Source organism: Triturus cristatus, chromosome 12 (assembly GCF_964204655.1).
Source record: "Triturus cristatus chromosome 12, aTriCri1.1, whole genome shotgun sequence".
Lineage (NCBI taxonomy): Eukaryota > Metazoa > Chordata > Amphibia > Caudata > Salamandridae > Triturus > Triturus cristatus.
Window position 1 is genome coordinate 83,044,464 of NC_140595.1, and position 27,389 is coordinate 83,071,852.

The 27,389-nt window shown below is 44.8% G+C and overlaps 1 protein-coding gene across 2 annotated transcripts in view; it reads left to right on the top strand.

The window, feature by feature from the left end:
* Window positions 1-27,389, top strand: part of FLAD1 (flavin adenine dinucleotide synthetase 1) — a 135,820-nt gene that overhangs the window by 7,493 nt on the left and 100,938 nt on the right. For both annotated transcript variants that reach the window (XM_085636865.1, XM_085636864.1), the window contains exons 2-3: window positions 8,463-8,680; window positions 22,066-22,825. In XM_085636865.1, coding sequence (XP_085492991.1) covers window positions 8,525-8,680; window positions 22,066-22,825 — 916 coding nt within the window. In that variant the 5' untranslated portion in view covers window positions 8,463-8,524. The remainder of the gene's footprint in view (window positions 1-8,462; window positions 8,681-22,065; window positions 22,826-27,389) is intronic.

Below are 27,389 nucleotides of genomic sequence, written 5' to 3' on the forward strand. Positions count from 1 at the left end.
CTTACTAAATCTCTGAATGCGTGAGGCGGCGCACGCGCAGGAAGTAGCTAGTGGCAAATGGAATGCGCGTGGTTGTGTGCGTAACCGCCACCCGATCTGCCTGGGAAGCCTTTGGGAGCATTTTCTGAAGCCCCTACATAAGTCTCGCTGAGCGATCGCTTACGTGATAGCGAGGCGAGACCTAAAAAGGGGCAAGGTAGAAACACCCTGACCCCCTAAGCCTCTAGTGCAGGGGTACTCACAAACTTTCTGTCGGGGGCCAAAATTACAGTGTGGTTAGTGGCCGAGGGCCGCACTGGTAGGGGTGGAGTCAGTGGGGGCGGGATCAGTGGGGGCGGAGCTAGGGTAAAAAACAAAACCTTTCAAAACAGATGCAACTACAAAGAGCACATTTTGATAATACATTTTTATTTGAAGGCATTTAGTGAAAGTAGAACAGCAAGTACAAAGGCAAACATAATGGGGGAAAAGTCTTTCCCAAGGCACAGAGTTTATCCACTAATTTTACATTTCATGTCCGCAATTAACTTCTTGTATTCTGGAACCTTTTCAGAGAGTGCAAGTCTCATGAGGTGATCCTGATGTGCATCAGTCAGTTTGTTTCTTAGTTTATTTTTTATAGCACCCATTGTAGAAAAGGAATACTCGCTTACAAATGTGGAGCCAAACATGCAAAGTATTCTCTGTGCCAAGGTAAAAAGAAGAGGGAATTTTTCAGGTGGCACACTTTGCCAGAAATCTTCTGGTTCCTTCCCCAAGAAAGAGGACTCAAGCACAGAGCTGAATTGCATGTCAATTAGTTCCATCTCAGCTTGTGCCCTTTTCAAACCAAGAAGTTCAAAAGCTTCAAGATTCCTTGTACTAACCATCCATGGATTTTCTACAAGCCTGAAAAGTGGGGTGAGAACTCTGAACTGAGAAAATCGCCTCTTAATGTCCCCAGACATTTCCTCCAGATAAGTACACAGATTGAGACTGAACAACATTTCCTGAGCTTTTTCAACCCTCTGTGTTAAAGCCTGCAACTTAGGAAAGTGTGTGAGATCACCATCGTTCATCTGCTCTCGGAACAGCTCGAGTTTACTTTCGAAGGAGTATATGGCACTCATCATTTGTCTACCTTGAAGTGCCAGATTGAGTGTGTTGAAATGTGAGAAGGTGTCACACAGAAAATGGAGCACGGTGTGAGCCATTGCAAGTCATATAATTCTGGGAAGGACTGCCCTCGGCTGATTACAAATTGTTCAATTTCTGGAAGCAAACTAATATATCTTTCTAGCACTCTACCTTTGCTCAACCACCTAACCTCAGTATGCAACAACAGATCTGCATATTCACTTTCCGCATCCCTCAGCAATAATTTAAAAAGTCTGTGGTTGAGTGCCTTCGCTCGAATATAATTAACAATTTTAACGACTTGCTTCATAACATCATTTATTTGCCCTTGTTTTATTTTCGCGCATAATGCTTCCTGATGGATTATACAATGATAATCAATTAAAGTGGATGATTGAAGTTTTTTTCTTAACAGAGATACAAAGCCCTTCTCATGTCCAATCATGGAGGGTGCCCCATCTGTAGTGACACTTACAAGATTGTTCAATGGCAGGTGATGAGATTCAAAGAAATTACACATGCTGGCCAATACATCCTCTCCTCTTGTGTGACCATGCAATGGCAAAAGGTAGAGAAGCTCTTCCTTTGGAATGATTCCTTGTTCCAAATACCTCACCCAAATCATTAACTGTGCCACATCACCTACATCTGTTGACTCATCCACAGCAATGCTAAAGAAAGGGGACAGCTTGACTGCATTGATGACCTGCGCTAGAACATTGTCACCCATTGACTCGATTCAACGTGTGCATGTGGAATCTGACAGTTGCAATGTACCTATTTCCTTCATAATGTTTGATTTATTAGGATAGTTGGCAAATAAAATGTCTGCTGCCGAGAGAAAACACTTCTTAACCAGCTCTGCTTCTGTAAATGGCTTTTTATGTTTGGCAAGTAAGTAGCAAATTTGGAAGGATGCCTCGGTTACTGCCTCGGATTCTTTCATCTGGCACAGAAAGAGCTTTTGTTGGGATAGAAGGGCTTCCTTCAGTGATGCCACCTTCGCAGAACGCAGTTTGGAGTTCAGTGGAAAGTTTGCAGTGTATCCAGAGTTCCGCATTTTGTAGTGCCGTTCCAGATTATACGTCTTAAGCACATTTACTTTCTCTTTGCAAAGCAAACAAGTGGCTTTTTCTTTTGGGCATTCCACAAACAAGTACTCTTCTTCCCGCGCTTCCTGGAAGGTCCTGTGTTCGCTTTGGAACGATCTGGGTCGTTTGCAAGGCTTGGAAACTGGACTGTAGGCCATTGTGGAGCTCTCCAGCTAGTTTGTTACTACACAATAAGTAACAAGGACCAGGAATCGGATTTTCCGCCCGACAGCACCCTACGACTGATAAACCGACACACCCCTCGACCGATACTGCGTCACGACCGATGGACCAACACCACTTCTCGCAACAGATCTGTGAGCAACATCAAAGTATTGTTTCGTTTAAACATACAACATAATGGGTAAACCTGCACATGTCACTCAATAGGGATTTGAAATAAATGGCTTTCACACACACGTATCTAAAAGCCCACGTTCCCGCGCAGGTATCTTGGCGCTAAATAACAGATGTTTGTTGCTACCCAATTCATTTTATCGACCTCAGATGGATGAAGGGCAGGACCCGCCGGGATTTGAACCTGTGACCATGAGGTAGACCGCAGGCCCCTGCAGTGGACAAGGGGAGGGCCCTGGTTTCAGGTGGGGATTAGTATGGTATGCAGTTTCTGTCATCAGTACTTCTCATCCCTTTCCCCACAAGAGCAGTTTAAACATGCATGAGAAAATATCCTTGTTTGCAAGTCTTTTCCACACCATTATGGCCCTGCCCTATTTGATACATACTACATCGTCTGTTGCTTAATCTGACAATTTTAACAAAACATTGAAGCTCAACTTTGCCCTCTATGCCAGCTGATATCTCTGCTTGATGCCGAACCCGATCAATCAACCGCCATCAATCAATGCCCCTACTTCGTGCAAATTTGTTCTCGCGCAAAGCTACTTTAAAACCGAGCCAACCAAATCTCACATAATAGGATATTTTACCATTCATGTTTGAACTGCTTTTGTGGAAAAGGGGAGGAAAAGCGCTGATGACAGAAACTGCACGGCAGAGAGACAAATGGCTTGTGATAGCACTTTGAAGCGTATTTGGGACATTCTGTGATTGGATACGTATCCCAATTTGTCAATGTATTTTAATGTCTGAAGGCAGTGCGTGTTTTTCGCGGTGCCTGGTAGTGGGTCACAAAGGTGTTACTCATCCAGTTCTTGGCCTTTCAGGTGTACTGAGGAGGTGATAGGGAGGAGGCCAAAAGGGTCACATTTAGAGCTCTGATAGTCTGGACCCCTAGGACCTCAGAGTAATGGTAAAGGAGAAAGCCTGAACGAGATTGCCCAAAAAAGGGGGCTGCATGGGGTCTAATTCTTTCAAAAAGCTTCCCCATTTCCTCAGCGAGCTGTACTGAAGAAAGTGTTTAGAAATGCAGGCTTATATGTTTTTAATGGGCCAGCACTACAATTATTGCAGCATGTGTATTGGCATAATGGCAATTACTAGCACATAGGGGCAAGGGGAGCCATTTTCATGGTTAGCATTAGGGCCCAGATCAACCTTCCTGTGCATTGAACTGGTCCCAAGCAACAGATGGGTGAGATGTGAGGTTTTTTCTCATTTTTGACACAAAGGGGCTTTGGGACTCAGGCCTACGAGTATTGCGTTGGGAAGGTGTTCCATGGGTGGAGAGTGGGTGTTCTCATTCATCCACCCATAGATTTTGGCACATCCCCAGATTTCCTAGTATACCTGGAAATGAATCAAAATGCTACACCTTACCATGTGAGGCATAATGAGGAGAAATATGTTGATTTCCACTCATTATTTCATCCTTCTGAGTGTGCTGTATCATTCTGCAACACACACAGAAAGAGGAAAATCCATCTGAGGAATATGGTTGTGCAGGAAAGTGCCCTTTCCTGCTCAAAAATAATCCTGCCTGTAAGTGGGCACCCTTGCAGTATGGTGTAAAGGTGCCTGCATTGGCGCATAGCAGCCACATGTTCTCCACCTGAGAGAGAGCAGGAATGTGCCATATGTTGGTAAATATGGCAATTCCTGCTGTCTCCATTTGATGCAGCGCAGCATGTTTTCTTGCTGTGTTGCGTTGCGCCAAATGTTGATAAATCTGAGCCTTTATGTGCATTATGAGCTACGGAAAAAGTACCCTGAAAGGTTCTCATAAGCCCCAACCCCCAGGTCTCCGGTACACAGCTCCCCTAAGTCTTTAAATAAAGTTTGGAGGGTCCCTGGTTTCAAAAAGTATTGGTGGGGGGCTCAAAGCAAGGCAGTTTGAAGACCTAAAATGTAATCCATCCTGCTGTGCTTATGCACATAGTCACATGGTATGCCATAAACAACACAATCTCTTGTGTCGTAGCAACCTATTTGTGCAAAACCTGTGATAAATTATGGCATTTCCTAAATAGCGAATCCTAAGAAATCGCTAATTAGGATACACAAAATGGAATGCACTAAAATAGAGATTTCCTATTAGCGATTCCTACCCTGTAGGAATTGCTTTTAGGAAAATGCCAATTTATAAACACAAAACCAAGGGCGCCTAAAGGCCTACGGCCCTCCTTAATGCACCCTGACAAAAAGTGGTACACGAGTAAAGTGTACAAATAGTAACAAGTGTGCAATTTAAGGCGCTTTATAAAAAAAAAAAAAGCATTTTGGGGGACTTCTTTCAAATTGCACATGGTTACCTTGGACTTGGGGTCGATGGTAATTGCTATTCGGTCCCCTAAAAAATGGTAAATCCTTTCATAGTTCTGGCCCAATGTTAGTAGTTTCCTAGAAAATGATTTGAGTCACATTTCACTCATTCTTTCCACCAGGCTGATATCAGTGCCACTTCCAACGGAATCAGAATAAAAATTTGAAAAAATCCAGCAAATCTCACTTAATGCCCTACATGAGAGCTATTCTGCATGTGGACAGTCTGGCGTAAAAGATGTTTCCACGTAAGACTCTCTTTCCATCAGCTTTCCCTCGCCACTCACGTGCCCAGCAGAGACTGTACGAAGAACACCGGGGAGAATTGTTTTTATTTTTACCTGCGCTGCCTATGTCATTGGTCCTCAAGAGCACGCTTCACTCCAGAAGCTGCACCAAGACTGGGTTCCCCGCTTGCTAATCAAGCTCGCGCTCTATCCCTCATGGAGGCAGCAACCCTATTAACTCAATGCAGTAGAGATTGCATTTATGTTATGCATAACCTAAATTCCATTGCATTGACTTCAGATTGTACATAATGCACTCCCCTGTGGGATCTGTGAGCAGCACAGCTTCTTAATCTTAAAATTCATATCGCACGCCTGGGATGCCACTGACGGCTTTTTGGAGACCGGTCCCTCGTGCAGGTTCCAGCTGTCCTCATTTACTCGCTGCATTTACTCGCTGCATTTTCATCCAGTCAGGGAAAATTTAGAGAGTTATTTAGCCTGTTTAGGGGACATTATCCGATGCACGTTCCTCCGACTGTGTAAACAGGAAGCTGAAAGGGTGGGGCCTCATGTAATTAAGAAACCACTACTAATAAGAGAAGACCGACCTTACTGCAGCTTCAGTGTATGAAAAACCCAAGATGCAACCTACCACAACCTGAAGCTGCATGAAAATAGTCCCTAAATCAGCATGTAATCTGGTAGATACTATTATGCATCACTAGAATTTTGCATACTGCAATCATCTTTGTGTTTTAGAAGGCTGTAGTGTTCTCAATAACTCACATGGAAGTGGAGGTCACAAAAGAATAAAGGGAAAAAAAACATACCTGTAGAGGCGAAGAGACGCTGAAGATTTTCCAGGCACCAGGCTGCTGTGAAGGTTCTCTGGGGCTGCGGGCTGGAAGGGCGTCGTCAACAGGGACACCGGAAGCTCACCAAAAGGTCCTTTAAAAGTCAGCTGTAACTAGCGCTAGTTACAGCTCACTTTTAAAGGGCCTGAGCTTCGCTCCCGGGTTCGTGTGTGACGTCAGAGGCAGGCAGGCCAATCAAAGGCAAGCAGTAAGCAGAGACGATGGCCGCAGGAGGAAACGTTGTGAATACGTATTCACAACGTTTGCTCCTGCGGCCATTGTGTAATCAAACAAGGTCCGCGGGCCGTACTGTGAGTAACCCTGCTCTAGTGGGTGGGGGTGGGTGGGAGATGTAATTAGTGATGTCACTGATCACATCATACTTACTGTACTATGTGAGGCCATAAGCAGTGGATTGCGGGGGCGTAAGGTATAGTTAGCTCATGTAACTGTAGCTGCTGAATTTCTGTGGTTTTGTATGAGTGAAATCAGAGCCTAACTATAACCTACCTGTAAACTTTGGTATGTTCAGTGAATTTCTAAGGCTTTTTAAAATCTATTTCCTAACAATAGCGTCCCTGTAACCTTTGGTTTTTTAAGTGAATTTCTAAGGATTTTTTAAATTTTATTTCTTAAGTATAATCCGTAACCATTGATAGTGAGTGAGTGCATGAGAGTCTTAGTAGGACTGTGAGTGGGTGTGAGAGCGTCTTAGTGGGTGTGTCTCTGAGTGGGCCTGGAAATGGCTGCACAAGTGGGTGTGTGAGTGGATCTGTGAGTGGGTATGTGGGTCTGTGAGTGGGTACCTGGGTCTGTGAGTGGGTATCGGAGTGTCTGAGTAGGTTTGCAAGTGCCTCAGATCTGTATGTCTTTGAGTGTGTCTGAGTTGGCATATGAGTCTGAGTAGGTTTGTGAATGAGTGCATGAGTCTCTCAGTGAATCTGTAGGTGGATGTGTGAGCCTGAGTGGGTGCGTGAGTCTGAGTGGGTCTGTGAGTGGGTGCGTGAATCTGAGTGAGTCTGTGAGTGGGTGTGTGAATCTCTGAGTGGGTTTGTGTGTGTGTGCATGAGTCTCTTAGTGGGTCGGTGAGTTTCTGAGTGGGTGATTGAGCGTCAGAGTGGCTGACTGAGTGGGTATGTGAGTGGGTTTGTGAGTACATCAATAAGAGTGTCAGTGAGTGCATGAGTGTCTGAGTGGGCCTGTAAGTGAGTGAGCATGTCTCTGAGTCAATGATTAGGTATGTGAGTCTCTGAGTGGGTTTGTGAGGGAGTGCATTAGTCTCTTAGTGGGTCTCTGATTGAGTGCATGAGTCTCTGAGTGGGTCTGTGAGTGCATGAGTCTCAGTGGGTTTGTGATTGAGTGGATGAGTGTCTGAGTGGGTTGGTGAGTGGGTGCATGAGTTTCTCAATGGGTCTGTGAGTGGGTGCATGAGTCTCTCGTGGGTCTGTCATGGGGCACGTCCGTCTCTGAATGAGTAGCTGAGTGGGTGTGAGTGCCTAAATGAGAGTGGGTGTATAACCATACTTATTTATTTTTTCACTGATATTCGTTGTGACATATGTTTGCGATTTTGTCGCGATGTTACACTGGGGGCCATGCTGACGCTCGTGGTGAATATTGTGAGGGGGGAAAAAAAACTTTCTTTAGACATATCATACTCATAAGGGGTACCTAAGACACCTCTATATTCCTCTCATGGGGTCAGGGCACATGCAACCTGACCCCTTATGCTACTTTCTACCATGTGGTTTGAGCCCCAGGGACTTCTCTGATGAGATACAATGGGAGCTGCAACTCTCCTCCCAGATTATGGCCAGCCAATCACAGCATTCCTTTTGGCGCGCACATTCACGAATAATTGCGAAATAATCGCGAATTAGAGGAAATTGCTGATATGTAAATTTCTCAACACCTAGTGAACAGATTTACACTGGACAACTGAAAGCGTGATCTGTGAACCAAAATCTACCTTCTTTCCAAATTTGGTGCAATTCCGTCCAGCAGGTCGGGCTACAGTCTAAAGTTCCTATGGGAATTACCATGGGAAACGCACTTTTTTTACCTACCCTTTTTTATAGCACACATTTGCAATGCAATAGGTCTAGCATTTGCGAGAGTTTAAGCTATTTGCATTGTAATGCCTTTTATTTATCTGTTTTGAAAAGAACACAAATAAAAGGCATTGTCATTCACAATGCTAATAGCTCAAACGCGAGACCTATTGCATGTTCATCTTGGTACATATTGCATTTTGCTCTATTTATGAAATGTCCAAATGCAATAAAAATCACTGTAAGTCCAGTATATGTTTATTTAAAGGACCGACAGTCCATGCAAGGTGTACCAAAAGGGCATATTCTTTTAAGGCAAGAAAAAAAGGTTCCGTATTTATGTTGTTTTCTTATTGCCATTGCCTGTCACCGCAAAACATTGTTTTTGTGAGTTAAAAACAGATCTAACCTGCCTCTTTGACATGTCCTTTGTTTCAGGTGTCCCAGAACCATGGACCCTACTGGCTTTTGTGAATAACAAATGTTAAATCCAGTCTTCCATGCTGCCTAGCTTTGGAGTTGGACGAAGCCTCCTGCGCCTTACTAGGCTTAGTGGGCATTTAAAAATGCCCATGGTGACCAGTGCCGATGTGGCTAGTCCGGCTAAGGAGGACATCACTGCTGGTATCCTGATCATTGGTGACGAAATCCTGAAGGTGAGGTAGAAGAAAGCACGTTTTGACATTGCTTATTAAATATAGAGCCTCCTGGGGAGATCTGCCTCCATATACTGTGCAGGCTCATTTGGCAGTCCCTCCCGCCTTCCCAAAAGACTGTATTAATTAGATGTTTTCTGCCCTAAACTAATAAAAGCATATTTGGATTGGTGTGAGATGTATTGGAGGGTGTACTAGAACCAACAGGTGCAGAATCATCCACGTACATTTGAACTTCGTACACGGCCGCTATTTTGCCATTCTCTGGTGGCTCGACGTTCTTTTGAGGTGATGGTACCATTGCCATGTCCAGTACATCATCAGGCTTTCCGTTGAGGCCGATCATGTTGCCATTCTTACCCCATTTGTTTTAATATCGGTAACTCACTTGCAGTTGCCTCTCAATAGTATGGAGATATTTTTGGACACGTTCTAATCCTACAAAGCAAGCATTCTTCTGATGTTCGGTTACCTCTTTTGTTTGCTAGATGGAGTTTACTTCTCTTTTGAGGAACAAAACTTCCCTAGAATGTGTCTGCTGTAGATTTGTATGAGGAAAATAAGCGAATGTTCAGAATTTTGTAGTGGGTAGAAAGAGAGAATGTCTGTTCCTCTGTAGTTTTAAATACTGGGTGATATGTTCATAGCTTCAAAGGTTTCTGTGTTGATAAATATAAACTTTGTTTTTCTGGAGCTTTTTTATTCATTTTCTATATGTTGTCCATCGCAGCGAGGTGTACCGACCAATTAAACATCATGAGATGGGACAGTTATCCCAAAGTATTACAATACAACAGTAGCTCCTTTCCAACACTGGATAACAAATGTGCTTTCTACAACTTGACTTGCAAGTTCTGCAGAAAGGACTCACCAATGGCTTGACTTGCTTTGCGTGGACTAACCATAAACCACGGGACATTTATCTTGCACTAACTTCTTTTTTTATATTACGATTGTGCTGTCTACAACGTGACTCGCAAGTGCCACAGAATTGAGTCACCAAAGGCTTAACATGCTTTGGCTCTACATGCCATAGCGCCATAGATCTGTATCTCAGAATGGTTTGGAGTGAAAGAATCTCTAAAGAAACCCTATATATCACACTGGTAACATGACAAAACTAGGGAGTGCATCTCAGCAGGAGTGTGAACTAGTGGTGAGGTAAAAGTTTTTACTTTTAACTTAACTTGCAAAGCTAAAGTAATGTCCAACGAAGATAAAATATATATATATATATATATATCTCCACACAAAACCTTCAGCAAGCAGAAGGAAGAGGCCACACGGGGAATCCAGGAGAAGATCTTTAATTGGAAAGCAATTCTGGCCTAATGGATTTCGGCTTTAATGTCTTCCTCAGATGCCGCTGCTACACTGAATTGGCCTCACGCCACCACTTTTGAATGTTTCTGCAGTCCTCCCTTGATTGAAAAGGCACACCTCCCCTGCCATGTAATCGCTCACCTGATGTAGTTCAATAAGTCCCACAGCTCCCAGAATACATCATCTCTGGGCGGGTGATGCATGGGGAAACTTGGTGATGTAGAATCCAAATGGCGTGTGCTCTAGAGTAGGGCGCGCTGTATCCAGTGTGAATTAAATCCTCAGACCTCCCTGGGTCCCCGCATACGTTCTAACCCCCCAGGCACAAGTCTGCTGGGTCGTGAGCTGGTTTAATAAACCAAAACTGCTTGTGAAGTCACGAGCGGCCAGCTGGCAACGTCACTTGCTTGACCCGTACTCGGGAGGTGAGCTGGAGCAATCCAATATCTTGGGCGACGAACAAATGCTTGCGCAGACACCAGTAATGACACCAGTCAGCTTGATAGAACTGGGCCCCTTAACGCGTCTCTGTCTGACGCGATAATATCCACACAAAACCTCCAGCAAGCAGAAGGAAGAGGCCACACGGGGAATCCAAGAGAAGATCTTTAATTGGAAAGCAATTCTGGCATAATGCATTTCGACTTTAATGTCTTCCTCAGATGCCGCTGCTACACTGAATCGGCCTCATGCCACCACTTTTGAATGTTTCTGCAGTCCTCCCTTGATTGAAAAGACACACCTCCCCTGCCATGTGATCGCTCACCTGATGTAGTTCAATAAGTCCTACAACTCCCAGAATACATCATCTCTGGACGGGTGATGCGTGGGGAAACTTGGTGATGTAAAATCCAAGTGGCTTTGGTGTGCTGTAGAGCAGGGCGCGCTGTATCCAGTGTGAATTCAATCCTCAGACCTCCCTGGGTCCCTGCATATGTTCTAACCCCCAAGGCACAAAAGATGGATTAATTTATTAATTAAATCTTTAACCATTTTTTCTTAATGTGGAGTACTATCAAATACCACGTGCCGAGTAACTTGGGCAAGAGGTTAGTTACAGTGGTGAAAATCACATTGGAGTAGTAAGTCAACAACCAATGTGAAAAATTAATTATTACATTTCATACCAGAACAAAGGAATCTCTTTTGACCAGTCTAAAAATAAGAAGGGTCTCATTGTGAATCTGCAGTTTAATCCAGTGTGTCACAAGTTTTTAAATGTCTAAGGAAAGTTTTAACCTTCTATGTCACTGATCACCTCAGTTGGAGTCACTCTATTGTGAATCTGTCCGAATCCCTATTCTCCACAGTAATAGCTCAGATGATGCACCCAGAGCACCACCCCCTCTGACTTCTTACTTGTCTTCTGTGATCTGATTGGTAGACATTTTAGAACCGCTGTCTCTTTCCTCCTGTGTGGGGGAGATTGAAATGCTTCAAAGTATTTTTCTGGAGTCAGCTGGACACTTGTTATTGAGGTTTAAAAGGCTTAATCACTATGCTGTGTGGGTATGATCTAAAATACTAGGTGAAAAAGGACGCGAGGCTAAGGAAGGAAAGTCTTTGTAATTTCCCAAAAAAAGAAATTTGGGGTTTGCCCTTCTGATGCATATGTCATGGGACTGCAAGAGGTATGGCCGTCTTTCAGTGGAGTATGTACCTTCTGGTTTATCCAGCAAAAACAGCTTTATTTGTTGTTCGGTGGATAATGAGAACAGAGGTTTTATCTTAGAGCTATATAAAATTGACAACACACTGCGAAAAAAGCCCCTGGTCCTGATCGACTTCACTACAGGTGATTCAGAGAAGTCATATGATGAAGACACCAACCATTGTGACATTTGACAATGGCGCCAAGATTGTGTTACCAATTGTGAATTCGGTACATAGAGAACTAAAGGATTTTTGACTCCTACTGTGTAGTGTTCAGTCAGTTTGGGCGATTCCTTTCTCTATGCAGTCATTCCAGTGGCAGACCGAGCCACCAGTAACATGACTACCATTATGCCATATTGGCATCGTATTGTGTACTAAAGTATCAACAGTACTTTACGATGTGCTTTGTTGCAAACAGACAACCTGGCCCTGTTCACTAGGTTGCCTTTTGTGTGTGCTAGTGACCAGCGTGTGTTTAGAGAGGATAACCATCCCAACCATATGCAACCGTCTCTGTTGCATGTAGTTGGTGTCATGGTTTTTGGGTAAGGTATGTTAGTTGGGTTTAGTTGTAGGTCAGAAGATTCTATAGGTGGTGATGCCAGACCACGTGACTCATTATGGGCACACAGTATGCATATTTTCAGCCTGTCTCTCCTTCCTCCCCATATATAAGATTTGATACCCACATATATATGCGTCAGTAGAGGTCTGGGGTCAGTAATGGGAGCATGCCAAGTGCATAGTTGTAACAAGGTGCAAAGTTCACCATGACGGTTTGAATTTTGCTCTATATGGAAGGGTTGAGATGGAATGAGATGGGACCACCTAACAAAGTCATTCCGATTCTAATAGCAAAGGGGTGTGGATTACATTAACCATTGTCTCCAAACTCCTTGTAACCTGCATGTCTGAGTGCTGAAGGCCATTGAGAAGCAACGTCATATTGTAACACACAGACTGCATTAGTAGTAATTGACGCCAATTCATAAAAAAGGGCGCAAATGATCAACCGCCCAAATTTAGGCTAATTGCCCTCTGACATCTAGGGCAAATGCGTCACGAAAACCCCGAACAATGAGCTAGAAGAATGGGCCAAATCAAAGTCTTTAATTTCCATGATTCAATCGGGTTTTAGACGCAGACATGGTACAGGGGACAACTTAATAATTCTTTCATGTCTAAAGGCCGCGAACATCAAAGACCCACCACTGCTGTATGTAGCATCAATCGACTTTACAACAGCATTCAACAAAGTGGACAGACTGAGACTCTGGCGGAAGCTGTTCAATTGGGGCATTCTGGAAATTCTATTCAGAGCCACCACAATTCTTTACTACTGGGAACTGTGTGCGAATGAAAACTTCAGCGAATAGTCACAACCCATAAGATTTGGAACAACAGCGGTGTAAAGCAAAAATGCATCCTAGTGCTGCTTCCTTTTAATCTGAATGTGGCCGATATAAATGACACCCTAGCCTCAATCCGTGTCTTTTCCCCCAAAGTTTGCGGCTACACATCCATTGCCTCCAGTATGCCGATGACACTGTTATTTGACCACACCGCAGTGGCGCTGCAGCTATGTTTGGAGGCCCTCGCTCTGTACTGTCAGGACAAAAAACTAGCTGTCAACCATTCAAAAAACAAAACCATGGTATGTGGTGCCAGAAGTAATAACTCCATGAAATCCAAATTTGTCATGAACACTGCAGTCCTGGAGCAAATATCAATCTTAAAGTACCTGGGCATCCACTTCAACAAGCGTGGCACACATTTAACACCGCTTTCCACTCCAAAAAATATCTCCTTGTCCGTGACTATGAGCTTCAAAAAAACTGGCAAAAAAGATGCGCAGTCCAGATCTCACAGGCATTTGTAAAGTGATGATGCCAAGTTCATTCCAACCTATGGTTCCCAAATCGACTCATGGCTGGATAAGGTGCAAAACAGATGCTACAAAATTCTATTTTCTCTCCCTGTTGCCACCCTGTCATTTCAAATACAATTGGAATTGGGACTAAGCGAACAATCAATGCTGAAAGCTTGTTTTTTGGAATACGGCGCCAAGCTTAAGGCGGCTCCCAAAGGATCCCTAAAAGAACTATGACTTGGCATTCGGGAAAATAAACTTCAATGGGAATCTTGCGTAAAAACAGCAACTGAACTTTAGGGAGCCCAAAGCAAATTAGAGCAAAATCTCCGCCCGAAGCTGATGGGCAAAATATCAGACAAAAACGCAAAAATACAATCAAGGGAAGAAGACCTTCAAGAGCTAGCCCGTAAGGCCGACGCGGATCTCTGCAATGTTCTACCAAGATCAGGGAAAAAACATAAACCTATCTAGCCCTACAAAACTGGTGCTCGAAAAAGATCTTATGAGGATGTAATGTGGATTAATTGGCCTAAAAGCATATAAATGTGGGCGCTTAAAAGGTTTTCCCGATTGGCATTGTCGATTGTGTAATTTTAGGCAGGATTCACTGACGCACATTATCTCTTTGTCCTGGTTTAATAATGTTAAGGAGCTATTAGTTAAAGCCAATATTTTGGCGCCTGGGTATCACTCCATGTATTAAAGCAGATATTGTCTGCTTGGGTGACTAAGATGTTCAGCTTTCAGCCAGGTGCATGACATTTCTTAGGGAAGCCCATAAGCTATTGAATGCATGCACTACGGACAGTTAAGAGGCAGCTGCTAACTTGTCCCGAAGTTAAAATACAAATGTCGCTCCTTCCCTATTGAGCACTCCCTTCTAAACCTACAGTTTAGCTGCCACACTCTGTCAAGGAGTACCGGGGACCAGACTCGGTTGTCCCTAGTGTTGCAGCATTGCTCATTATTTTTATGACATGTTTTTTTAGTGAGTGATGTTAACATTTTTACTTCTCCGGTTGAAATCTTCTCAAATTAAGTAAATCCAGCTGGCTGGAATAACTGTGAAGAGTAAGTCTCTTTTGGACACTTTTTGACCTGATGGACACAAATACGATTTTACATTGTCTTGGCGTTTTATGATGTATTGTAATGGTTTTAAATAACTAGAAACAATAAAAAGCGGTCTATCTTAGCGATGTTTATTTATAGCTTATTTTGTATTCTGTGAAGTGAGAGAAGAAGTGTATAGAAGACATTAGGAAGGGAAGTACCTCCTCTGGTTTGGTCAGTGTGAGTAAGATGTTATCTGCTTAAAGGAAGAATTTCACCTGTCCATCTCGTGGTGTGGATTGTGATGGATAATGGTTCCTATTGTGATGAGCCTGGACAAAAAGCGGCTACACTTAACTTGAGACATTGGCTCCTTGTGTAGACTTTAGAGAGAAACTCTTGGCCCAGGACAGACCTCTCAAGGACAAAGTAAAGAGACTCCCACTTAATCCTTTCGAATGCCTTCTCTGCATCTAGAGATAAGGCCAAAGTATCAGTCTGGAGGTGCACCAGGTTCCTGAGGTGATTTCTGGATGAGCGTCCAAGGTTAAATCATACATGTTACTGGTGGAGCAACGTTCTATTTCCCTTACAGAGTCTGTTGGCTAGTATTATATTTCGGATGTTAGCATCGACATTATTTAAACAAGCATTTACAATGCAACGGTCTCGGCATTGTTAAAGTTAGAGCTATTGGCATTGCTCATGACAATGCCGTTTCTTTAAATGTTTTAAACTCAAAAACATAAACAAAAATAATGTCATGAGCAATGCCAATAGCTCTAATTTTACCAATGCCGAGACCATTGCATTGTAAATGCTTGTTCCTCCAGCTGACGGATCCGGTGAGTTTGCAGAGAGGGGAAAGCCGAGCGGAATCCTGGCTCACACACGCACACAGCCCTCCCTGCCTCCCTCCCGCATCCCTCTCCCCCCACCCCTCCTCTACACCCTCCCCTCCGTCCCCCAACATCAGCAGAGAAGTAAATCCCACACTTGGGAAGCCTGACACCAGCTCTGAGATGCAGGCTCAGGTCTTAGCTCCAGAGTGTGGAATAAAATAAATGAACGCACACATAAATATATGCATTTGTAAGTGCAGGTATGCGTGCGTCCATACCCTGCATGTCCGCGCGCGTGGACATGATTATATTGCTGCTGTGTGTGTGTGCGTGCTCACACACGCTGACGTAAAGCTACGTGTCTGTGTCTGTAGGCGTTAGATTGTATACAATAAGTATACATATATGCATTGTACACTACTCTGAAGGTAAGTGGGCAGATATGCAGGCTGGTAGCTAGAGATGACGACAGGAAGGTAGATGAGACTTGGTCAGAAAGGCAGTCAGGCCGGTAGGTGGGTAGATGGGTAGGCAGGGTGGCTGGTAGGGAGGCACATACTGATGGGAAGGTAGGTAGGTGAAGACATAAACAGCTAGTGCGGGCGGGCAGGCAGGTGGGTAGATAGAAAGGGGGAGGCTGGCAGGCAGGGCACTAGGTAGGTAGACGTCGGTGTATACGTAGGCAGATAGTGATGCCTGCAGGATTCTATGGGGAGACAGGCAGGGAGGTCTGCAAGTGGGCAGTCAGGTAGATGGATATGTACACAGAGGCAGGTAGACGGGTAGGGAGGCATGTTGGCAGCTAGGGGATCAGGCAGACTGTAGGTGGCCTACCGGGGGAACTGATGGAAAAAAGAAACAACTAAGCATGTGCAATAAGAACAACAAAATGCATGGCTAAGAATACCCAGTCAGCGTCCACATGAGTTGGTAACCAGTTTTCACACGAATCAGCTCTTCTGAGTAAATAACTTACCTGGAATGAGATATTAATTAAAAACAGAATATTTTCCATCTTTCCACCCAGAACTGGACTTTAGTAGTGCAGCAGGCGGTATATAGTATAGGCATACACTATCATTTTACGAGGCCCAAGTGACATTTCCTGTTTGCAGCGTAATTCTGTGTTACGCTTGTTATGTAACATCCTCGAAATTACTCTATATGCCACATCGCATATTTAGCGAGATTGCACAGGAACAACGTGGACAATCAGAATGCACGCGCCTGCTGTTTGGAGCAGTTGTATTTATTTTGTATTTATTTTTGCGCGCGAAATATCCTTGTCACGTCTAAAACGGATGCGATGTCGCGTTTTATGCTACGCAGGGTTTGTGTTTCAGTAATCACACAGAATATTTTGCCTGAAATTATGCAAAAACAAAGAATGCTAATTTCGCACTTCCACTACATTTTACTTTACAACAGCGAAATCCTTCAAGGAAGGATGAAAACTTCACCTAGAGGGCTTGTTAGCAACAATAACATGCAAAGCTTAATTTTTAAAGATTTGTAAATATATAAAAGGTTCCTTTGTGAGAGATTTGCAGTGGTGCCTAATGATCCACCGACTTGTGAATGTTTATAGACGCTAAATATTGATAGATCGGCACATATTATGCGCGTGCTGCAGGCGCGTCAGTGTTTTCTTGAATGTGTGTAGGAAGCCTTTGTAAATACAGTATATATGCACGCATTTACATATACATTATATAGCTATATGTCAATGCACCTGAATACACAGAAACCTGTATGTATGTCTATATAAAGATTGCCTTGAAGTATACGTGGAGGAGACGACGAGTTCTGTTTTCCCAAGACAGTATTCAGTGCATAATCGATATGGCCACTTCCTGATTTTTGGGCAACCTTCCAGAGTGAGGGGGGGGGGGGGAGCTGAGGTTATGTGAAAAGGAAGGATAAAAAGAATGAACGAAGCAAATGGCCCGCATGGGAAGCGAAGGTTCGGAGAGAGAGAGGAGAGAGGAGAGAAAGGCCAAGGCAGAGAGAGCACGAAATAGCTAATAGGTAGGTAGGTAGGTAGGTAGGTTTAGGAAACGAGCGACTGGGTATGCAGAGAGAAAAAACAGGCACAGAGGCGAGAGAGATAAATTGTCAACCACAGTGGTGGGAAAGACATTGAGACAGAGGGATGGGGAAGTAAATGTGACTGGAAGGCAGAGGGAGAGTGAATGAGATAAGGAATGAGAAAGAAAAGGAACCAGATGAGCGGAAGAGATATATAGAAGGGAAAGAAAGCTAGCTAAAAGCTTGGAAACAGGGCGAGAGCGGCCTATAGATGCGGCGAGAAAGAGAACACACAGAAAGAGGTGGGTCGAGAAAAGGAGAGGGTTAAATAGGAAAGACGGGGGGAGAGATAGAACGAGGCAGGGCTTGTGTGGCTTGGATCATTTTGTCTTCCCACTTATCTCTGAGCCGGAGAGCCGTCCCTCTCCCGCTCTGTCTCCACGGTTCTGTTTTTTAATCATCCACAGCGAAACAGGAGACAAGAAGGGTCGGAGAAAAGCGACGAAGCTCATTGGTAGCTCAATGAAGTCACCCTCCCTGTAACCGAGGCACTGGACGCCTAAAATCCAAGGTCTGATGCTGCGCATGTGACTCAATACGTCGCATCAGCTGCCACACATTTCCTTCCCCCTTCCTTTCCATTTCGTGCCGCAGCTTTGTTTTACCGCTGTGCTTGCCTGATCCTAACGTGGACGCCCGTTTACATCCTAGAGAGGAAATGCGGACCCTACGTGTGCCGTCACGTGCTGTCTGTATGTTGTTTCTGTGTATTTTTTCTACCCAGCGAATATCATTTATGTCACAAGCTTGGAATACTAATTTAATAACGTCATCGTGTCTTGGCACTGTCCGCCTGCCAACTAGATCTTGCTGAAGCCCAGAGCTGCTTTGTCTTGTAAAAGGCGGACATTCCACGCGCACTTAGCTGTCGAGCTGCTGTTTTCACGATGCAAACTAAATATGTTTACTTTCATTACTATTTTTGTTTTTGTGTATACAGCAGGGGGAGAGGACGCCAGGAACACCGCCGCCTTTCTCCGAGGCAGAGCAAAAATGCCTCGGAGAAACAGCGTCCTTTTCGGATTCGGGGGGGCGTGTTTGTCTTTTCTCTCCTCCAGCCATTGGCTGGAGGAGAGAATGAGACTTTCTTTAAAAAACACGCCCCCCGATCCGAAAAGGACGGGGCATGATTGGAGTGACGGGACCTCTTCTCCAATGGCTGGCCAGCATTTACTAGGCCAGCCAATGGAGAACAGGGAAGAAGAGGGGCGGGTGCAAGCCCCTCTTCTCAAAGACATTAAATCTCCGGACTTCCGGTCTGCCGACCGGATGGTCCCGAGACCTAAAAATGCAGCCCTAGCTTGCCTCAATCGAGAGGATCCTTCTTGACCTTGGGGACGAGTGAGTCAATTGCCTTGTTAGTTGTAGGCCCAGAAGAACCCTATATTCGGCCCCTAAGAAGTAGGCATTCAACTAGAGGACGGGGGGGGGGGGGGCTTTCCGGGTACGTAGGATTCTCTCTGAAGTGCGTCTTCTTGTGATGATTCTCAGGTAGGTAGGATGGCAGTGGCTGCTGCATACTTCATGATGCCCTACATTTCAATCTGACAAGGGCATGTTTGGCCTGGATCATAAAGATTAAGCTGTATGAGCATTTTGTGCTTTGTAAGCAGTGTCAAAGATAGCTGTTGTCCTCAGAGGTTAGAGATCTGATAGAGTGCTGTAGTCTAGCTTGTTCAAGATTTGATTCTAGTCTGTTTACGGCAGAGTCACTCACCAAAGACCTCTACAGGAAACCTTACCTGCAGTCCATTACATGTGTGAAAAGGAGACTGAGCCCTAAACGTTTTGCATTTTGAATTGGTGGCTGTGTGATCGGAGAGTGTGTGGTTTTGGGAAATGTGTGAGATCCAGACTTAATTGTTACTGGTGAGTAGTGTGAAATCCACTCTTCTAGGATATGTTTAATCCCCATGGGTCAAGCAGTAGCCTTTTCGAGAAGACCAGCTGTATACGCAGGACAGGGATATCTGTTCTTTGTCCTTCAGATTTAGCAATCTCCACATGTCCCATAAAGTTGTGAAGTAGGTCCCTTTTGTTATTGCTGATCTTTTCCATTGTGCCTAATATTTCAAGGAGTGGTTGTTGGGCTAGGTAGCGGACGCCATTATACCTGTTCAGCCAAGTTCAGTGAAGAGCTTGGTCGGGTTAGACAAGAAACATTGTTTACTTGTGTTGGGAGAGTATATCGCCCCATATTTTGCGTTTTCAGTTTGACAAAAGGATAGGTTTCCTCTCTATCTAACCACTTCCAAAGAATCCTATGTTACAAAGACTTCTAATAAGCACTGCGGTCTCTCATGTCCTTGCACAGTGTAAGCCTCCAGAAGGGTTACCTGCAGAGTCTAGAGTGCAGCTTCTTCTGACGATTGAACCCTCCGCATCCCGTTTCAGCTTCATTGATTCAGAGTCAAGTAGGAGTGTTTCTGAATACGGGCAATGTCCGTTTAATTTAGGATTGTGATTGGGATGGACCCTTTTCCTTTAAATATATATCAAGACATACTAGTGGGTGGTTGGTTGTCATATCTATGTATTTACAGTAGTCCGAGGAAACAGACGGCTAGAGAAATTAGGACAGCCTAAGGTAGGGGTAGTATGGAGTGTTCGCTGTACAAAAAGATTATCTATATGTTTATGTGATGAAAGTGGTCACCTGTTGCACTGCTTACAGTGGTTAAATATGAAGAACCTCTTGCCTTAAGTATCGTATAGTTAAGCAGTTTTTCTTTCATATCTTTTCCTTTAATATTCTCTTTCTTATGGCTTTTGTAACATGTGCTCTCAGTGGTCTGAGGCTGTCAGGACCACGAGGGTAGGCAGTTTATACTTGATTCATCCCTATGGCATTCTCTTTATTTCTGGTAGGGGCCCGTGCTTCCCATCCCATAAATAAAAGACTGAACCCCAAGGTCATCCTAGTGCACTTTGTCACCTCACGTCCCATCCTGGGATGTCTCACAATTAGCCCATGCCCACTCCTTCTGCAAATGAATGATGGCCAACCAGGTTCTCCCTCTGTTGCTCCCAGGTGGGCCCCAGGGATACCAGGAGAAGAAAGGAAGAACATAGCTATTTTGTATTTTCTTTTAACAACCACCTCTTACCCTTCTTGTCTGCTTTCCCTCATAGAGCCGCCTTGGTGTAGCACAGGAGTTACTGTTCAGCCATTCAGAGCTAAGGTTCGCTCTCGGCACGATTGTCAAAGTAGGCCTTTCATTGAGTCAGAGCTAGGCATGTGGCTCAAGCCCTTTGGCTGGCTCACTTCTACTGGTACAGGTTGGTGGACTCATGAGGGGACAATGGATCTATGGAGAAGATTTAATGTGTTCTTCAATATCTGCGTCGTAGGGCCTGGTATCACATCCACAGATGTAGCATCCAAAGAATCCTTCCCGGTCACCTGGTTCATAGTATGCTGTAGATTTCCATCCATTGTTGTAATCATGGTTTCTGGTTCAAGAAGTCCAACTTGTTGTCCAAGTATTTCAGATGGCGATGGAATGCGGAATATTTTTTACCTTTTCAAGTTGGTGTCTGAATAGTAGTTAGCAGAACCATAAAGTAAGTGCCCATCAAGTCGGAAAGGAGCATTCTTCTTAGCAGCGAAGATAACATCTTGGGCCTGTTGGTGGCACAGGATGCAGGCAGTAACCGGTCAAAGATGATTGACTTTGCTTGTGAGTAAAATATAGGTAAATGTGTGATTGTTCATGTGAACCTTTGGGCGATTGGTTCTGGTTTCTGGATGTAGCATCTTAAGTTCTTTATTGTTCACACTCCTAGCGATAGCAGGTGATTCAGTCTGCTTCTTGTGGGATCATCTTGTAATGAATCAGTTCTTCACTGCCTTCCTGATATCTAGGGGATCTTTAAAGTTTCTTGTGTTTGCTGCGAGAGCATTTCAGAGTTGTGCTGTTTGCACAGAGAGCATGTTTCCACCAACGCGAGAGGGAATCCGAGAGCCTTGAAAGCTGAGCGTCTGGCCCTGGGAAGTCAGTGAAGAGCTTGAAGGGCGGTTGTGATGTGAATTTTTGAGAGAGACAAAGTTGTTTTGTTCCAACGTCTGGATTCTTTGTAGACGTCGTGGCTGAAAGAGCATTGCTGCTTGTGTATTCACTTCCCAAATCTGTGGTTATGGTTTCATTGATAAGTTTCAAGAACATGGGTTTTTAGTTAGGGGTGAAGAGTTTCATATATTTCCCTAGAAACACTTTACTAATCGACTGTGAAGAGATTTACCCTTCGGACAGTCTCCTATTGTAGCTGTAGTTTCCCAGGTGCATAATATGAACTTACCTTACTGTCCACCAAGCACTAACCACTTCAGCTTATTTATCTGGTGTGTAGGTCACGGGTGAAACAGTGATGCTCAGGAACGTGTTAATAACAAAAGATGTTCAAGTTAAAATACATTTTCAACAAACGTCTGCACAGCATTGGTTATCTCAACTTCTTAAAGTTAACACTTGGGGCCATGTTTATATCTTAATCCCATGAAGTAATAATTCTGCAAATAATTTCCCCACCTATGTTGATGTTCTCTTTAGGGCCATACTCAAGATACCAACTCCTTCTATATGTGTCGGAAACTGCGCTCCTTGGGGGTGAAAGTGGAGAAGATCTCGGTGGTCCCCGACGACGTGGCTTCCATTGCCTCTGAGATATCTGCCTTCTCCTCCCGCTTCACCTACGTGCTGAGCTCTGGAGGCATTGGCCCAACCCATGACGATGTCACCTTTGAGGCGGTTGCGCAGGCTTTCGGCGAGGAGCTTTTTCCACACCCTGAGTTGGTTGCCTTGGTGCACAAGTTCTTTGGTGCTACCAGCGAGGCCTGTCCTGAGATGAAGTTGGCCCTGGTGCCCCGCTCATCACAGCTTAACTATGGCATAGACCGACGCACTGGTGCCGGCTTCAAGTACCCATTGGTAAGCGTGCGCAACGTCTATGTGTTTCCAGGTGTCCCCTCACTTATGCAGCGAGCCCTGGAGAGCCTGGAGCACTTGTTTGTGAATGACAAGAGGCACTTCTTCTGCCGCGAGGTGTATGTCGATGCAGATGAGATCTCCATCGCCCCTGTGCTAACCCGGGCAAATAACGAGTTCAAGAAGCGAGTGAATCTTGGGTCCTACCCAGACTGGGTGAACAATTACTATCGAGTGCAGCTGCTGCTGGACTCAGACTGTGAGCAGAACCTGGATCAAGCGTATTCCTTCCTTATGGACCAGCTCCCGACTGGCATAGTTGTGCCGTATGTGAAAGATCCTGTGAGCCAGGCGGATGCTGAGGTGTATCAACTTGCTAAATCAGGTAAATTTCAGTATTCTTAGGGGGCTTCTAGACTTGGAGCCTTCTATGTCTTTTCTTTATCTAACATGCTTGTGAGGCTGAATGCTTCATATTTGTGCATTTACTTTGTTCAGTATTGCATGGTTTTGACACTACCTGCATGTGAGGCGGAATGCTTCTTACATGTGCATTTACTTTGTCCAATATTGCATGCTTGTGACACTGCCTGCTTCTGAGTCTGAATGTTTTGTATATGTGCATTTACTTTGTCCAGTATTACATGCTTGTGACACTGCCTGCATGTGAGGCTGAATGCTTCATATATGTGCATTTACTTTGTCCAGTATTACATGCTTGTGACACTGCCTGCATGTGAGGCTGAATGCTTCATATATGTGCATTTACTTTTTCCAGTATTGCATGCTTGTGGCGCTGCCTGCATGCGAGGCTGAATGCTTCATATATGTGCGTTTTCGTTGTCCAGTACTGCATGCTTGTAAATACTGCCTGCTTGTGAGGCTGGATGCTTCTGATACATGTGTCTCTTTGGTCCAACAGTGCATGCATCTGGCCCTTCCAGCTTTGAGACTGAATGCTACTGATCTACGACTTTCCTTGTTCACCACTCCTTGCTAGTGATACTGCCTGCCTGCGGGGCTGAGTTATTGTGATCTATTACTTTTCTATGCCCCACAATGAAAGCTTGTGACCTAGGCTGCTTGTAAAACTGGAGGCTGCTTGAGAAATAATACAGCTTCCGGTGCTGGTAACTCTTTTTAAATGACAAACGTATGGCTGTGGCTATGGAATGGAATTTTTGTGGGCATTTGTGACCAATCCAGTCAATTATATTTTTTTGTTTAAATCTCGCACCGTCTCGTGGATACACAAAATCAAATATTGTAGAGCAAAGGTTTTACAAAGCTCCAATTGCTTATTCAGGCGCACATATTTGACCTCGCTTGTGTTTCCGTGAAACAATTCAGGATTTACATTCATGTGTCAGGGACAGGCGTGTGCACTGTAGGGAGCAGGCGGGCTGCTTAGAGCATCTGTGCCTGACAGGTCTGCCAGGCCAGCATATCTCTGGGTGTGCTCATGCCAGAAAATACACAAATATAGTGAACGAGGTTCTATTGTAGTGATGGAGACAAACCTCCTGAGAGCGAAGATGAGCTGCCTTTTCATTGCTACCTCTTTACTCGCCACAATTTTTAATTGCAAATAAGGGAGCTATTTAGAAGTAAGTGGATGTGTATCGAGCACTACTCCAGTCTTCTGGAGGAACATACTGATGAAATGTATACTTGAAAAGACGTAACGTATTTGTTTATTTCTGTGCAGGGCATACAAATTAAGTAAACATATTGTGCTGTTGCAGATTTGATCTTAAGAGGTCTTTAGTTATATTTACACTTTCTATTAAATATAAGTATAACAAACATAATTTAAAAATAATAAAATGAATTCTAATGAAATATTGGCGCTGAAAGATTGCATTAAATGATGTCCTTGTAGCATTTACTATACATAAGAAAGGCGAAGAGAAAATAAAATATTTAACCAGTCCTATTCGCTAACAAAATATCCCTTCAGGTTAGTAAGTATTGGTGAAAATGATGAGTCCTTTTGTGGTCATTACAAGAATAATAATTGACAGTTTAGGGCCATGGATTGAAGCTGTGATAGGTCGAGTTTAGGCAGTCAAATTTCTGACATGTATGTCACACAGGCAGGAACACAACCAGGCAGCGATATCAACTAACTTGTGTATAAATGACCCGGCAAAGTTGATCAGAAGAGACATACATTGACGGAGACAAAGAGACAGACCCAAAGAATGTAAGACAGATGTATAGAGCCATATTTAGATGTGTCAAAAGACATGTTATGTGTAGGATTTTTTTTTATAGCAATTCACACTATTTGTTCATTCTTGTCTCGTGAGTGAGTATCGCTTAGATCAATGTGCGGGCTTTGTGCATCTCTACAAGGAGAAAAGGTGTATCTGTAACTGTTTTCAAAGGGTAATTTACATTCAGTTGCAGGCCTGTTAGAGGTCTTTGCTGCTCCTACTTAGAAGCGCCCCCAAATGCCCCTACCCATCCTTCCTCACCACCTCCTCAAATTCCTTTGGGGGCATAGCTTCTGATTATACTTTTCATGATCATGTCCAAGACATTGACTTGTGTACCAAGCGGCCAGCGCTGGTCGCGTCAGCCATATCGCTTTTTTTTTGGCAGGAGGGAGGAGAGGCAAGCGACAACATGGGGCACTGCAATTAAAGGGTGGATAGTGCACAGTGGGTTAACCCTTCGCTTACCTATCAGCCAAGGTGGCGTTTTCGGTTTGGTTTCATTATGTGGTCATATTATTGTAGTGGAAGGACACAATGTAGTGTCAGATGAGACTTTTTGACAACTCATTTGTTATCACTCCACGTTGTGGCCTGCTGCCCTCCTACCTGCACCTATTGCAACTACGTAACCTATAAACGTAAGATCACTAAAAACCAATGTGGCTCTAAAAGTATATACATTGGCTCTGGCATCGCCAGCATGTGCCAACTCTTGGCAGGAGGGACCCAAAACAGCTGGCAGGAGGTGCCGCGCTCTGCAAGAGGGAGGCCCCAGCTGCGCTTTCATGTTGTACAGGATATGCAGACCTAGTCCTATTTACAGAGTGATGTTTACCCACTGGCACACAAACAATTAAGCCACACTCATCTGAGAACATTATTCAGATATAAACAACAGCTAACAGAGACTCAGTCACCATACCTTGAAAAAAGAATGTTTGGGCTGTGCCCGTTCCATTGCTTGATGCCAGCCATTGCTTGATGCTGTATGAAACACAGTGTATCTGTTGGTCGTTTTATAAAGCACTACACATCTCTTAGGCTACCTCAGAGCGCTTGGTGAAGGATAATTATAAAGCACAGTACATTCATAAATGCCTAAAAATCTTTTGGATTGCGAGGGCATGCGGGGAAGCAACAATGACGGGAGGGAAGAGGAGGGAGGGAAGAGGAACAACAAGCATGAGAGCGAGAGAGGGCAAGCAACAAGGACAGAAGGGTGGGGAAGGGAAGCAAGCACAACACCGGGAAAGGGGTGCAAACATCAATGATAGGGAGGCAGGCGGGCGCAAGCAACGACGACTAGGAAGTAACAACAAGCATTGGCATAGCCAATAGGTCTCGCTTTTGGGACCTTATAAGTGTTTAGCCATGCAACAGTTGCATAACTAAATACTTATAAGGTCCCGAAAGCGAGACCTATTGGCTATGCCAATGCTTGTTTCTGTTTATTACTGCTCTGTAGTAATGGCAGCGCATGGGTGCCACCATTACTACATAGAAGTAATAAACAGGAGAAAAAAAAACTGGCTCACGGAGAACATCAAAGCGGCCCTGCGGCCGCGAAAGAGAAAGTGATCGCAATCGCGATCAAACATCAAAGCGGCCGTGCAGTCGCGAAAGTGAGGCGCCCGCGCACATGCACTGTAGCTCTATGCTACAGTGGTAGCACTTTTTTGAGCCCTCACAAAAAGTCTCGCCAGACCAGCGCATGCGCTGGGTCAGGCGAGACCTAAAAATAGAGAAGCCAGAAGAAAAACCAAGCATTTGCAATGCAATAGGTCTCGCATTTATAAGAGTTTGAGCTATTGGCATTGTAAAATTACAATGCCTTTTATTTATGTTTTGGTTTTAAAACAAATAAAAGGCATTGTCATTTACAATGTCAGTAGCATAAACTCGCATAAAAGTAGTGTGCGGCGTGCAGCAGTGTGCGGCGTGCAGCAGTGTGCGGCGTGCAGCAGTGTTTCGTGCAGCAGTGTGAGGCATGCAGCACTGTGTGGCGTGCAGCGGCGCGCAGCAGTGTGCGGCGTGCAGCAGTGTGCGGCGTGCAGCAGTGTCGTGCAGCATACAGCAGTGAGTAATGCAGCAGTGTGTGGCGTGCAGCAGTGTGTGGCGTGCAGCAGTGTGTGGCGTGCAGCAGTGTGTGGCGTGCAGCAGTGTGTGGCGTGCAGCAGTGTGTGGCGTGCAGCAGTGTGTGGCGTGCAGCAGTGTGTGGCGTGCAGCAGTGTGAGGCGTGCAGCAGTGTGAGGCGTGCAGCAGTGTGAGGCGTGCAGCAGGGTGTAATGGAGCAGTGTGCAGCAGTGTGTGGCGTGCAGCAGTGTGTGGCGTGCAGCAGTGTGTGGCGTGCAGCAGTGTGTGGCGTGCAGCAGTGTGTGGCGTGCAGCAGTGTGTGGCGTGCAGCAGTGTGAGGCGTGCCGCAGTGTGTGGCGTGCAGCAGTGTGAGGCGTGCCGCAGTGTGCGGCGTGCAGCAGTGTGCGGCGTGCAGCAGTGTGTAATGCAGCAGTGTGTAATGCAGCAGTGTGTGGCGTGCAGAAGTGTGTGGCGTAGTTTGTAAACAACAAGAAAAGCGCACATCAAAGGTAGGGTGGAAGGGAACGAGCATATGGGGTGTGAGTTATAACGAAAGAGGGGATGCAGGAAGTGAGGCCGAGCGCGCGCTGGCGAAAGCAGTCTGCTGCTTTCAAGTCCAATGCCAGCTTCGCGCTTGAATGCCTCACATGCACT